Source organism: Ceratotherium simum, chromosome 25, assembly GCF_057802395.1.
Source record: "Ceratotherium simum simum isolate JZ-2026a chromosome 25, ASM5780239v1, whole genome shotgun sequence".
In the NCBI taxonomy this organism is placed as follows: domain Eukaryota; kingdom Metazoa; phylum Chordata; class Mammalia; order Perissodactyla; family Rhinocerotidae; genus Ceratotherium; species Ceratotherium simum.
In genome coordinates, this window is record NC_141924.1 from 12,579,288 (window position 1) to 12,594,160 (window position 14,873).

Sequence of the window (14,873 nt, forward strand, 5' to 3'; positions counted from 1 at the left end):
GATTCTCTGATGCTCACACTTGGTGGACCCCTGGGGAACGCCTGAGTCATCGCTGAGCCAGCAAACATATTTAGCTCCTTTTGTCGTCCCTAATAAATCAATTTCTCCAGGTCTCTCACACCTGCTGCTCCACTCCTGGCTGCCCGCCCCCCCCCGCCCCCTGGCATCTGGGTGCAGAGCCCCAGTGCCAGCTCTGGCTTACCAGGCTAGAAGTGCTCCCACTGCCCAGGCACGGGGCAGGGGTCCCTTTGCCTTCTCAGAGCCCCCCTGCCCTCTCCTACTCCACCCCAGGGCGTCCTGTGCCAAGCCTCTCCTCCTTTGTTCTGTGATGGCCTCTGTTCAGCAGCCGTGTTACTGGATCCCAGTCAGAGCTTCACAACAGGGGCACAGTGGCCTCGGAGACGCGAGGGATTACAGCATCGTGCACGCAGCTCAGCCCCTGCCGGGGCCCAGACTCCCTCAACCCTGCATCCTCTCCGCCTGCTGGACCTTGTGTGTGGGGCCCAAGGGAGTCCCCGGAATACCTCGTCTTGTCATGCATCTTTGTCTTGGCTCCTCCTGGCCCCACTGGCTGGAAGAGCCAGGCCTCCATTTAGGTTATGTTTCCTGGGCACCTCGTCCGAGAAGCCGTCCCAGATCTTCACCACCATCACCCTCCCACCCCCGCCATGAATCTTTCCTCCTCCAATGGCCCAGTCTGTTTTGTATGTCCACGAAAGCAAGTACACAGTTTGCCTTGTAATAATAATAATAGCAGTTAACATAACCCTGAGTAGGCGCCCAACACTGTTCTAAGTATTTTGCATATATTTAATTATTCCCATTTTATAGATGGGAAATCTGAGGCTCAGAGAGCATAGGAAAATAGCTTAAGACACAGGGTAGAGTTGGGCCTTGAACCCAGGCCATCTCACCACTGCCCCCTGTGGCCTTTTGCAGTAAGTGGCTTTTGCAGCACCTCATTTGCCGCCCACTCTGGCTGCACACAACAGTCTCAGTTCATCCCCGGGCAGGGGCTGCGTTGTACCCATGTCCGAGACCTCCTTGCACAGGGAAGTCCCCTTTAAAGGTTTGGTCATGGAACTCACCTGGCCCAACCTTCAGGGAGGAAGATCACGTCTAGGAGAGTGAGCTACTAGTTCAGGGTCCCACAGCCAGAAAGTGAGAGAGCTGGGGTATTTGACTCCGAGACTGAGCAGGAGCGACTGAGCCCACGTGAGGGGAGAGGGGAGGCCCGTGCTCATCTGTGCCCGTGGGTGTCTGTTGGGCTCCTCGAGCCCGCAGGTCCTAGTCGACCAGGTGCCTCCCCCTCCAGGATGCCCAGGCCCAGGCTCTACTCTGGGCAGAGGCCTCCTCCCTGCCAGGGGCAGCCAGTCGGGTCTCCATTCTGGCTGCATCGTCGAGCCTCTCATCCACGTGTGGTGGGAGCCCCCTGCCGCCCGGAGCGAGGAGTGGCGGAATGGTGGGATGCTGGGCAGAGGCCTCTCCGGGAAAGGGCAGGGGGCCGGGGCCAGCAAGTCAGAGCCCACCGCCCACCCTGAGTATTCTGGACCCCGCCCACCTCTTTGGTCACCCCCCCACCCCCTAGCATCACCCACATTCTCACGGTCCCCTCTACCTCCAGGCATTTGCACCTGCTGATGCTGAGGCCAGAGGAGCTTTGCAGCGGACTTCAGTCTAACCAAGAGTCACTGCGCACCTACTGTGTGCCAGGCACGGCCATGACAGTCCGGCTTGCAAGGAGTCCCTAGTGTGTGTGTGTGGTGGGGGGAGCAGACACGAGGCAAGCTCATGCAGTGTCAAGGTGGTGGCCTTCCCCCCAGCTGGCTGCCAACACCCAAGCACAGCTCCCCTGAGAAACCTCCGAGATTGCCCCTCTGCCAGCCCAGCCCTCCACTGGCCCCGTGACCCCCTCTATAGCATCGCGGGTCGGCCCGGGCTGTCACTGCTTGTCGGCACGTGCCTGCCCCACCAGACCGGAGCTCCCTTAGAGCGGGAGGGCTTGTCCTGAACATCTTTGGATCACCGGTTCTGTGCAAGGAGCTGGTATACAGTAGGTGCTCAATAAGTGTGGGCTGAAGGAAAGAATGTACGGGGAAGTGGATCAGCTCAGCGCCTTAAGGTCTTCAAGGAGCGACTCCATGGTGGAATTTAAGGCAGGGGGCTCGGTTAGGGTGTGGGGGTCCCCTCAGTGCTCTGCACATCCAGAGGGGGCTGCCTAGAGGCCTGGAATTTAGGGCCACCAGGATGTAAGCCCCGTGCAGGCAGGGATTCTGTCTTGTCCCACCAGTGCCTGGAACAGTGTCTGGAACACCGTAGGTACTTAATAAACATCGTGAGAAGCGCAAATAAACGAAGGTTACCGAATGCAAGCCCCTCTGAAACACCCCAAGTGATGGTTGGAGCCAGCACATGCTTGTATCCCTCCACAGACGGGGAGCTGATTACCTCCCTCCCCAGGCAGCAGCTCTTTCTCTCTTGACAGCGCCACCTATTGGGAAGTTCTTTGGTCTTCCCCTGCTCTTGGCAGAACCAGCTCACCCCTGCTCCTGCTCTGAGGGACCCCTGTCACACATCCAGCCCCTGGGGACGTCTGTCCAGTGTGGCAGCCCCAGCGCCCTGAGGATGAAGGTCCAGGGCCTCTGGGTGCCCGCTCTTCCCTGTCTGCCCTCCTGCCCTCAGCTGGGAAAGGGCTGAAGGTGAGGGGCGAGGGTGGGGTCAAGGACTGCGGGTGAGGTCGCCGAGAGGACAGAGCCCCACGCACGAGGTGAATTCCGAGCTTTAGTCTCTCTTCTGAAGGATTCCCAGAATACCCACTCCTGCCCAGAGAATCACTGGTTGCCCCCCTTGATGGGGGAGGAAGCTGAGGGCCAGAGCGGGGAAGAGAGTGCGCTAAGGTCACACAGCCAGCGTATGCCAGTGCAGGAGACGACCTTGGACCCCGTGACCCCCAGCCCAGTGCTCCTTCCGTGACCCCCGGCTGCCCCTTCAGGGGCCACATGAGACGGGAGAGGTGGCATTCGGCTCCCAGGCTGACACGGGGCCTGTGGAAGTCCTCAAACGGCCTGCAAGGCCTCCTGCAGACGCCCATCTCAGACCCTCTTCAGTGCCGTCTCATCACTGGGCACGCGCGCACCTCCAGAGACGGGGCTCTCACCACTCACACGCAAGGCAGCTGCTCTCTCCTGACTCCGTGGGAGGTGTGCACGTGCGTCTGGGGGTGGAGGGGAGCAGAGGTTGCCTCTCTGCCCCTGGGGAATCCACCTTGCCCCGGCTCGCCCACTCAGGCTGGCAGTGGGGCAAAGGTAACCCCATATCCTGTCTTCCTGCCGGGGAACTTCCCTCCGAGGCTCCCCCAGGGCCTGTGCGAGGGGGCGAGGAGTGCTTCTGAGAAGACGCCTGTTGGCGGAATCCTCCTCCAGGTGGGGCCTCCCTGGAGACAGAGCTGCCTGCCTGTGAGCTGGGAAGTCAGCTCCACTCTTGACGGTGCTGCTGCAGAGGGTCTCAGGATGCTGGGACCACGCTGGGGCCGCCCCTCACCACCAGGGGTCCCCTGGCCACTGGGCTAGCAGGTCTGTTGTGGCTGAGACTCTGCCACGTCACTCATTGGCGTGGCCACTGCCTCCAGGCAGCCCTCCTGGTCACCACAGCTCATAAAGCACTCTTCTTGGCTTCTTGGTTGGACCACAGTCCTGCTTGAGTATGTCTATCCGGGATGCTCTCTGCCATTTTCTTGAGGAGTCCCACCTGGCCCTCCTCCAAAATGAATATCCTTGAGGATGGAGCCCACTCTGCTCTCGGCTCCCCAGCAGCCTTCGGTCCAGACCCCCTCCAGCTCAGTAAGTGCAGACATTTCCAGCCAGAAGCTCCTCAGGGAGACCCAGTGCAACCCTGTCCTACCTGGAGGAAGCAGTCCCAGAGGAGGGAGGCAGCCAGCTCTCGCACTGCCGGGCCGGGACCTGCACTTAGGGCTGTGCCTACTGCTGTTGGTGGGGGCAGGGGCCACAGAGCCCGGGGGGTGGGTGGGGGGAGGCATTTCTATCCAAACCAGAGACAAGTGTGACTTGGCAGAGGGCACACAGCAAGTTGGAGACGGAGCTGGGACGGAGACTGCGGGGTCTGGGCTCCTAGTCCAGTGCTCCTGGAGTCTCCCAGCGGTCCTGTCCGTGTGTGTCCCTTGGGCGGGGAGGGCCAACCCCCAGCTGAGGCCAAGGAGGGGCTGGCCTAGAAACCCCCTGAGCAGAAGGAGGAGGCGTGGCCATCGCCGAAGGCAGGAAGGAACCACGCGGCCCCTCCTACTCTGCAGGCGGCCAGCATCTGAGAGTGCAAGGAGGCATTTACCAGAAGAGGAAACTGAGGCCCAGACAGAGGACAGGGTGCCAGTTCTGGGGCTGGTTTCCCTTCGCCTGGTTGCCTCACCCCTTACTGCGGCGGACTTGGGGCGGGGCCGGGCCTTTCCTGGCAGCGGCTGGGTGCCGAGGGCCAGGGGCCTCACTGCGGGCTCTGAGCCCTCGGTGGTTCTGCCTCCCTCCTGAGCCCTGCCTCCCCTCTCCTGTCAGCTCGAAGTACGGGGGCGGGGAGGATGTCTGCGGGCCAGGAAAGGTGCCCTGTGGGGGGAGGTGGGTCTCCAGGTCCCACAGGTCATGGTGTTCCCAGGACGCTGGCCCCCAGCACCACCTCCCAGGAAGCTCAGTGCTTGCTGGCAATCTTCTTCTTCCGAGCAGAGACCAGGTCGTAGAAGGGGACACGGGTGATGCTGGCTCTGCAAGGAGAGCAGGTGGAAAGGTGTTGGGGATGAGCTGGCCAGCAAGGGGTCTCGTCTCCCAGGCCTTGTAACAGGGGCGTGGGTCTCTGGGGGGGTCGGCCTGCCCCCCTGCAGGGGAAAGGCTGGATGACCCCAACAAGGACCAAGCCAGGGTGAGTCCAGCCTCACTGGCCTAACCCCGAGTCCCAAGGGCAGGGCCAGAGAGGGTGAGACTGACAGCTGAGAGCCTTGGGAACTCGGCTCCCCCATGTCTCTGGACCCCTCTGCAGGCTCCCATCAGACTCTCAGAAGGAGGTGGAAAGAGCCCACGTGGAGCCAGCAGACCTGCTTGCAGGCCCCAGCTCTGCCTCTCCCTGGCTGTGTGGCCCTGGGCAAGTCCCTCCCCTCTCTGGGCCTCAGGTCCTCCTCTGTAAAGTGGAGGTGAGAATGGGTTTCGCCAGGCAGCCTCCCAGGGCTGCTGCAAGGCCTGGGGAAAAGACCCCGCAAGTCCCCGGGACAAGCCCCCAGCCCAGTGACCACTCCTGTGTCTTCCTGTGGCCGACAGAGCCCGCCCTTGCCCATGTCTCCTCGTTGACTCAGAGTCCAGGTTGTCATTCTGCCCCTACCCTGGCTGCCCTCCACCTGTTCCTCTGCTGCCCTTCTTGGCCCCTCAAAACCAGCCCCAACACCGTGGCCTTTCTCACCTGGCCGTACCTCTTCTCTGTTTACCTGTCTGTGGCTCCCCAGTACCTCCAGGAGAAACAAAAGCTCGTTCCCATGGCAACCAAAGCCTTGCTATCCTCTGCAGCCTCATCTCCCCCTGCTCAGCCCCCACACTGCCTGGTCCCTGCACAGCCTGGCACTGCCCAGCCCCACCCAGGACTCCGGGGTGCTGTCCAGGTAGGCCACACACTGACTCTGCCCGCACTGGGCCTTCCACCTGGAAAGCCCTGCCCTCCGCCTCCACCAGGTCTTTCCAGGCCACTGCGGATCCAGATGCTAACCAGAGCGCGTTCAGGAGCACTTCCCAAGTGCCAAAGAGCTCTACCTGCGACATCCCGCGTGGTCCTCCCACCAGCCCCGTGAAGGTGGGGCCTCACTCCCCTGTGTCCCGGGCCTGGCACTGTGCCGGCACCGAGGGGGGCTCACGGAGGATGGGGGGAAGGGATTTGCACCCCGGCACCGAGAGGGAGATTCTGGAGTCAGCCCCTTACAGACAAGGAAGCAGGCCCCGAGAGAAGCAGGGAGCTCTGGAAGGTGACAGGAGGCCCACGCCCACCGCGAGGCACCCCTCACCGTATGGCCTGGATCCACTGGTCCCGCTCCTCTGCGCTGGCGGCCGAGATCCGGTACGACTGGTGCTTGCCCTCCACCACCTTGCCGTCGCCGTCCGTCTTGCATGCCTTGATCTTCTGGCCCCGGCAGCTGGGGTTGTAGAGCTCCAGGCAGAACTGTGGGGGGTGGCCGGGTGAGGGCAGGGCAGGGGAGCGAGGGGAGGGCAGCTGGCCTGGGCCCTCCGGGAGGCTCAGAGAGGCCGAGACCCTTGGGCAGGACCGGGCTGGGACAAGCAGCAGGACACACCCCACCCGGGCCTGCTTCCTGTGAGAGGCAAGGGGCAGGAGCTCACGATAGAGAGAAATTGCTGCATACTGGGCTCGCCCTAAGTCCCCGTTCTCATGGACGTCCCCAGACAGATGGGGAAGACGGGGCTCAGAGAGGGGCAGAGACTCACTCAGGGTCACCCAGCCAGTGTGAGCGACAATGAGGCCGTGCCCTTTTGGTGCTATTGACCTGCCCCCAGTGTCCTCGGCCCCGGGAGGGAGACCGAGGCAGCCCTGAGCCCCTAGATGGTGTGATGGGCAGGGCCGAGCCCCTGGAGAGCCCAGCCGGCTGCCCTCTCCTCCCACGCTGTTGTGGAAATTCCTGCAGCCACCCGGCCGCAGGCCCCTCCCCGACACCCACCGGCTTCTTGGGGTCGTCCACCTTCTCCACCGAGAGGTTCTCGAGGGGGATGATTCCCCGGGGCTCCTTGTCCTGCAGGGACGGAGGGAAGAGCAGGGTCAGCAAACCGAGCCTCGAGGCCGAGGGCAGGGAGTGAACTTGTGGGGCTCCCCAAACCGGAAGAGGGGTGCATCCGTCTTCCCTGACTCTGCCCAGCCCTGGAGGGGGAGGGGAGCAGGGTGTCAGAGCCCCGGTGGAGAACTAGGAGCCCCGACTGGAAGCCCCCGGTCTGCTGTGGACCTTGGCCCAGCCCCTTCTCCTCTTTGTAACTCAGTTTTCCCCGTCTGTAAAATGGGTGTGGGGGTGGATTGAACGATCTGTTAGCAGACTGCTTAGTGGGAGGGCGGAGGGGGTGGGGGCGGGGCGGGGCGGGGCGGCTCACAGTGGTGAACTCGAAGTAGTAGAGGCAGCTGTCCGTCAGGATGAACCAGCGCCGTTTCCACGTCTTCACGCGGCCCCCTGTGTGAGGCCAACAGTGTGGTCAGTCAGTCCTCCTCGTCCTTGGGCCCCCACTGGAGCCCCCAGATCCATCCCTTCCTCACTCAGAAACCTCGGCGGCTCCCCTCACCCCAGGCTTCCCCTGAGCTGCCTGACCCGGCATTCGAGGCTCCTCCGCGACCAGGCCCCGGGAACAGTGGCTGGCCGTTCCCTGCTCTTTCCCACTGCCCTCACCCCTCGTTCATCCCTTGCCCTGCTCCCTCCCGGCCTGGCACGTGCTAAGCAGGTCACCTTTCATTTGCCAGGCAATGTTCTAGAGGTTTGAAAAAAAATTCACTTATGTATCCCCATAACCATCAACAAGGAGGGGACCATTATTAACCCCATTTACAGATGGGGAGACTGAGGCACAGAGAGGCTGAGTCATCCACCCAGGGTCCTGCTGCAGAGCAGAGATTCAAACCCCAGTGTCCTAGCTCCAGACCCTAGCGCTTGGCCATTTTGCTGCACATTTAACCCTCCCGGTGATTATTGTTCCCATCTCACAACTGGGGAAACTGAGGCTGAGGAGCCTGAGCACTGGCGCTGGGTGGAGGAGCTGGGATCTGTGACTTAGAGCCTCCCTGGGGCTGGGAACAGTCAGCTGGGCAGGAAAGGAGGCTGGGCGGTCTGTAGGGGAAGGATGGACTGAGATGTGGGCATGCAGAGATGGGGGGCTTGGAGGGGTACCCCAGGCCAAGGCCCTGCTCCAACACGAGGCGTCTGTCCTCACCCGCCTCGGAAGGCTACTGTCTCTGCTGGGCTTCCCCTGCCGGGGAGGCATCCAGGAGTGTGTGGGGCAGGGGCAGGTGGCTGGGCCCGGCGGTTAACCTGCAAGATCCTGCAGCTGCCGCCCCCACCACTGCAGCACCCACTGCAGCTCCTCTCTGCAGGTCCCTGGCCTCCCTACCCATAGTCATGCTGAGGGGAGGCTCCCCCGAGCCACATCCTGTCACACTCCCGCCCCCGTGCCTCAGGGACACCCAACCCGCTGCCCACCAAAACCTTCCACTGGCTGTGTGCCTCAGGCAGGTGCCCTAACCTCGCTGATCCCTGGCTTCCTCAGAAGCCCTCTGGGAAGAGAGACAGAACTGCAGGCGAAGGGTTTGTCTCTGGGTCTGTCAGCCTCTCATCCCCCACTTCCTGCTCGTCCTTCCCCTCCCGCATTGTGCCCTTCATTCCCAGGACAGACAAATGGACGAACGGGGCAGGCAGACTGTTGCACTGGGGGTCGGGAGACCTAGGGCCATCGTGACTCCACCCCCGAGGCTGCATGTCAACGTGCGTGCGTGTGTCAGCCGTGTGCCTGAGTGTGCATGCCTGAGTGTGTCAACCGTGTGCCCAAGTGTGCACGAGTGTGTGGCTCACCCAGCTTCAGCAGCCAGCCCTCGCGGTCCGGGTTGAAGAAGGTGTGCGTGAGGTCGTTGCCGTCGTCCTCAGGGATGGAGAAGGGCTCGCTCTTGATGCTATCAAAGAGGTTCTGCCGGAGAGAAGGGAGGGAAGGACCTGGCTGTGACGTCGCTCCTAGTCCGGGGTTGTGTGGCCCCGGTCAGGTCGCCGTCCCTCTGGGCAAACTCTTTCCCCACCTGTTAGCTCACTGTTGCTCCCTGGCCTTCTTGGTGACACCCTCCTTGCTCCCCCAGGCCCGCTGGTGCTCCCCCATGTCATGGCCCCTGCCCACCACCCCGTGGTCCTGGAGGGTGGTCGAGCGGGGGGCAGCACCTCAGGGAGACGGTGCCCGGCTGCCTCACCCACGGCCCCTGCACTGTCAGCATTTCGGTAGCAGGTTGCTTGCTGGGGCTGACCCCCCCAGATAGATGGGGAGCTCCTCCAGGGCAGGCCTGGGTGTCACAACCCCCGGGCCTCCCCCAGGCCTGGCCTAAAGCAGGCTGGCAACTGCTTGCTGACCAAGTGGAGGATGGTTCCCACCCCCACCCCCACTGGAATTCCAGCCAGTGGCACAAAAACGCGTCGCGGGACAGGAGCGCAGGCTTTGGTGTCAGGCCGTCTGGGTTAAAATCCCAGCTCGGTCACTCAATGGCTGTGTGACCCTGGGCATGTCCCTCAACCTCCCTGAGCTGCTGTGTCCTCATCCGAAAAATGGAGAGCAACGCTGACTGGCCAGGGCTCCGGGGGAGTAAATGGACTCCATGGGGGTCAGAGCCCCTCCCTGCGTCAAGAGGAAGGTGATGAGGGGGGAGGAGGACAGCCCCCCACCCCGACCACCTGGCACTGCACTGAGGGGTCAGATGAGTGAAACTGAGACCGTCACCTCTGTGTCTGACAGCGTGGAAGACAGCACACTCGGCTGGGACCTGGACACCCCATGCATGTTTACCTGTGCATGCACGTATGTGTGAGCACACGCACATATACACACACACAGACACACACATACACACTCTGGGGCACAGCAGCCAAGGTCAGGGCCTCCTCCTCCGCTTAGGTGCAGGAGCAGAGACTTCCAGGTGTGCCCCAGGTGGGGGACACAGAGGGGCTTCCGGGGATTGGGATTGGCTGCCCGTGTGGAGCAACCTTGCAGGGTAATGAGTTCCTTGTCGCTGGAGGTATGCAAGCCAGGGTGGAGACCACCCTCTGGGCGAGCTGTGGATGTTGGCGGTGGATCACCCTGCGTGTTCTGAACCCTCTGCCATGGCGCACTGTGTTCCGTGAACAACCTGCCCAGATATCCAAGTATTTGGAAAAACATTCTAAACTGTCTATTTCTGCTTTTAATAACCATACACAGTGCTGGGTCTCCATCTCTAAGAAAATTAAATCATTTCCTTTGGTTGTGTTTGTGTGCACTGCTGTTCGGATGGTTTCCTTGAGATCTTAAATGAAAAATTTCACAAGTACTGTTTGATTCCCCCGAAGTTTTGGAAATGGAGTTTGCTGGTTTTTAAAGGTCCTTTCTGACCTGAGCTCAGGGGTTGGGCCAGGTAGGGGCTGGGGTGGCACAGGCCGGAAGCAGGTTTTCCTGGGCCTATGGAGGGCCTCCAGAGTCCCTGGGCTCAGCCTGGCTGTGGTGGGGGGCGTGGGGAGGAGCAGGGACCGCTTTCTCTCTTTGGAGCCCCGCACCCCCCAGAGCAGCCGGGAAGCCTGTGCCCCTCCCGCCCGGGGCCCCGCCTGGCTCTGGGAATTCCCAAGAGGCGCTGGCTAGTTGACCAAGGGCCTGTGGCAGGAAGGCCTTTGGCAGCAAAGCTGTCAACACAGACAAATATTTGGAAGGCCCAAGGAGGTGGGCAGGGGAGCAGAGGGGGCCCTCGGCCTGCACCACACCCACAGGGAGCCCTGGCAGCTTCTGTGGGTGTCGCATCAGCCTGTGCATTCTGCCCCCACAAAGAAAACAGCTCAATTCACCCACATTTCCTGTATCTCATAAACACCAGCCTCCCTGCCCCCCAAGAAAACACCCTGGCACGTACCACCAGCAAACCACAGGGCCCTGCAGGCTATCTTCTCCTGGCTGGGTGGACGTGATCAGAAAGACAATGGCCACCTTCCAGTGGCTCTGCTGGCTTTGCATCCATCCCTCCCCACCCCTCAGTTTTCCTCTGGGGACCTCCCCCCCACTTCTATCCAGGTTGCTCAGGGCGGTTGACACCCACTGCCCCTCACCCCAGGCTCCAGGAGGGGGTGAATGGCTCCCATGTGGCTAATCAGAGCACGTCATCCCACTGGCCAGTGACTGGCTCAGGGAGGGCCAGGTGCCCCCAGCCAGCCAATAAGCCTTAATTCTGGGACTTTAGTTTAAACTGTTAAGCAAGACAGCAGTCTGGAGCTGCCCGGGCCCTCTCTGCCGCAGCTGGGGGAGGGGCTGTTTAAGGGAGGCTGACACGGAGGAGGGGGTTGCTGAGCCGTGGAGAGACGAGACTGAGCCCTGACCTCACTGGATCTAGCTGAGCCTGAAGCCAACAGAGCTGAAGCCAAATCGATCCCTGATGTTTTCCGATACTTGAGTTGAGATTCCTCTAGCCGGGAAGCCACTGACAGCTGGGAAACACAGCCAAGTTCTCCGTCCCTAGATCGCCCCTTCTGGTCTCTGCAGAGGGGAGGGCTCTGGAGTCAGACAGATGTGAGTTCGAATCTGCACTCCTCACAAACGACGAGACCCCTGGCCAGCTCCCTCTCTTGGAGCTCGGTTTCCTTCGCTGTAAACTGGGGGGCACCTGCTGCGGAAGGCTGTCTGGGGGACTGAATGAGAACACAAAGCACCCGGCGTGCGGCCAGTTCTGACGGAAACGCTGGACGAGGACCCTGGGGGTCCGGGCTGCCCACAGCAGAAGACTGCCTGAACTGGGAGACCGTTCCCCTGCCCGGCCTCAGTTTCTCCGGAGGGTGGAGAGCCCTCTTCTTGCCTCTTCCCTTTTCCCCTCTTCCCCCCAGCTCCCTCTGCAGGCAGCTCTCAAGGTGAGCGGTTCCTCTCAGCATCTCTCGGGTACCTGCCAGGTGCCAGGTACTTGTCTTTCTCAGGAGAGCAAGGTGAGATCAGTGTTGTCAGCCCACTTCAAAGACAAGACAACTGAGCTCCCACTCAAGGTCACACAGCCATAAGGGCAGAGCTGGGGTTTGATCTCCTGTCCTCTGGGTCCACACCCTGTACCTTTGTCCTGAGCATCTCAGGCCCTGCCCCCCCCATCAGGATGGCCAGGGCAAGCCCGCTCAACCCACCTGTCCCCCGACTTCTGCTGGGCAACTCGCAAAGCCTGTCCCAGCCTCACACCCTTGGGGTCTGTGTGCCCTCGGGTGGCCTCTCTCCAGGTAAATATCTGTGTCAATTTAATTTCATGAATCAGGCCACTTCAAAGCGTTGTGTGTTCTTGGCAGGGCCCAATCTGAAGGAGCTTTATGGAGAATCCTTCCACAAAGTGGCAAACTTTGAATGTCTGAAGGTGCTTAAAGCCGAGTCCTTGCTTTATGTATGGGGAAGATGAGGCCCAGAGAGAATTCCAGAAGACCCCCCCCTCCATAGCAGCTACCCGTGAAACCCTTGAACAGCAAGCACCAGGCCTGTGTGTTCCCTTTGATGGTGCCCTGGGAAGCTTCTGGATTAATTAGCCACTCCAATTACACCAGGCAATTTGCTAAACACCTTACATTTCTACACTAATCCTGTGAGCTTCGGGCTCGGAGGGCTCAAGCCACTTATCTAATACCACACAGCCAGCCGGTGGGGGAGCCAGGATGTGGCTGTAGCTCCAAGGCTCTGTTCTTTTCCCCGCTCGCTCGCTCTCTCGAGTGCCTGCCTCTTTTGGCTGCCAAGGAGGATAATAAACCCTTCGCAGACCTCCCAGGCAGTTTGAAGCTAAATTGAGATAATAGACCCGAAAGCCCTATGAGAAGAAAGTTACAAGCTCTATACAAATCCGGTGCATTGTTATTAACAAAAGGCTGGAATTGGGAAAAGTGCCCAAGGAGGGAGATGCTGAAGAGGGCTCCCCGGGGGCTGAAGCAATAACGCGGCACCTGGGCCAGCCGGTGGGGTGGGTGCTGGCACGGCATTAACGCATTCCCTGCCAGACAAGGTGTGCCCGCAAAGGTCCAGTTCTCAAAGGCCTTTTCCGTTTCAGGCATTTTACTCAGTGCTGGGGTTTTTAAATTGTTATTAATTACTCTGAATAGTGACATAAACCGCCGTTTAGAGCTCGTACTATGTACCTGGCATAAGCTTTGACCTTTACATTTTTAAAAATTGCTCCTCAGAGCAGGGCTGTGACGCAGGCATCATCATCCCCGTGCTCCTGGTCCAGAGAATGGTGGCGTGGGGAGGGTGAGTCATTGCCAAGGTCACCCACAGGCTAACGATTATCTGAGCTCTAACCCACTCAAGCTCTCGTTCTATGTCGTGCCCCCTCCCTGGGATGAGCTTTCTTTCTGGGGACAAGGGAGGGTCGTGGGCTAAGGGCACGGCTCTTCTCAAACACCGAGGGGCTCCAGAATCATTCCAGACCCGGGCTCCCTCCGACTCCACAGGGTGCTGAGCTGGGAGGGTGGTGTTCACACCCTCTCCTCCTGCCGGGTCTGGCTGGGAGAGAACTGAAGCTCCACTGAGCTAGAAACGAGCTGTCAATTCGTTTTTGCTGAGCCAGGCTCTGAAGCTCTCACTCCTGTGTCTACAAAACTGCTCCTAGTTCCGTGTTGCTCATAGAAAACAGGCAAACTCCCGAGTCTGGCGTTTGAAGCCCTGGACATTCTGGCCCCACCTTAGTGCATGTCACTGTCCATTCACACCCACCCCCCCCAGCCAGCCATGCCCCCGCCTTTCCCAACTGGGCCAGGCCTGGGTTCTGGCTGCTTCCTCTTTCTGAAATGCCCTGTCCTTACTTCTCCTCTGGGAAAACGCCTATTCAACCTTCAAGGCCCAGTTCAAAAGTCACCTCCTCTGCAGAGGCTTCCAAGATTGCACTCTCCCTGTGCCCCCAGGAAAGTAATAGTAGTGTTTCCTTAGCTATGTTCCCATGGTCAGCGTGGCATGAATCACGCGTGGCTGTGATTGATGTGTGTATCATCCTCCCCCCAGACCCTGCACTTGGTCTGGGCAGGGCCTGTGGTTGATCAGTCCTGGGTCCCCAGCTGGGCACAGGGCATGTGCAGTGTGGCAGGGGTGGGCCTGGGCTCTACTTGGCTCTCAAGCTGACAGGAAGCCTTGGGGACGACCTCAGTTTCGTCCTCTCTGAAGGGGGGAGGGGTCTGAGCACAGAGTCTGGGAATTCTCAGCTCTCACACACGGAGTCTAAGAACCTGGGATTCCAAGAAATAGACCTGGGCTGCGTGAGGCATCCTTTCTGGAAGGGGTGAGTGGTGGGCGCCCAGAGTCCCCCAGAGGTTGAAGTCTGGGAGGACTCCCGGGTGGTGTCTCTCTGGACATCCTTCTTAAGATGGGGGCCACTTGGGAAGGCGCGTCTCAGGACCAGCCTCTTGTGGTGGTCCATCTCAGCAGAGCCCCGTCCTGGAGTGGTCTATCTCAGAGGAGCCCCTCGTTGGCTGTCCGCCTAAGGATGGCCCCTCCAGGCCCCTGGGGACCGGGCTGGGCGGCGCCCCCTTACCCGCAGCTGCTCCTCGGGCAGGTCGCTGCCGTCATTGATGCCGCGGTTCATGGACACGAAGCGCTCGAAGGGCGGCCTGTCCCGCACGTTGGGGTTGTGCAGGCTGGTGTTGAGCATGATGATAGAGAAGGACAGGACGTAGCAGGTGTCTGCGGGGTGGGACAGCGGGTCACGGGCCTGGCCCTGGTCACCCTCCCCTCCTCTGCCGCACCCCTTCTAGGGCCCAAGGATCATCGTCTCAAGGCCCCAGAGGTCCACCCTGATCTCCTGGTGTGGCGTTCGAGGCCTGGCCTCACCTCCACTCTTCCCGGCCCCCCTCCTCCAAACAAACGTCAGTGCTCACGTCCCCGAGCCTGCGGAGGCTTCCCACCCGGCGCTCGGCTCCCGCTGGGCCCCCGCCAGGCGCGTCCTCCCCTTCTCTTTTCACCCCTCAAACCCTCCTCCTCTCTCGGCTCCCGCTCCAGCGTCTCCCGCAGAGCCCCGCCAGCCCCCTGCCCACTCTGTTCTCTGCCTCCTCGGGGCGCGGAGAACACTCATTGTTGGCAAGACCGTGCAGGCTCAGTCACGGGCCACGAGGTGCTCTTGCCGGCCGAGCCCCCACT

The 14,873-nt window shown here is 60.8% G+C and overlaps 1 protein-coding gene across 1 annotated transcript in view; it reads right to left on the minus strand.

Moving 5' to 3' along the window:
- Positions 1–2,768: 2,768 nt before the first annotated feature.
- CYTH4 (cytohesin 4) overlaps positions 2,769–14,873 on the minus strand; it is a 29,807-nt gene continuing 17,702 nt past the window's right edge. Inside the window, exons 8-13 of the mRNA XM_004418113.3 lie at positions 14,272–14,420; positions 8,591–8,702; positions 7,128–7,204; positions 6,707–6,778; positions 6,041–6,195; positions 2,769–4,762 (exon numbers count right to left, since the gene is read on the minus strand). Of these exons, the coding sequence (XP_004418170.1) occupies positions 4,690–4,762; positions 6,041–6,195; positions 6,707–6,778; positions 7,128–7,204; positions 8,591–8,702; positions 14,272–14,420 (638 nt within the window). The 3' untranslated portion in view covers positions 2,769–4,689. The remainder of the gene's footprint in view (positions 4,763–6,040; positions 6,196–6,706; positions 6,779–7,127; positions 7,205–8,590; positions 8,703–14,271; positions 14,421–14,873) is intronic.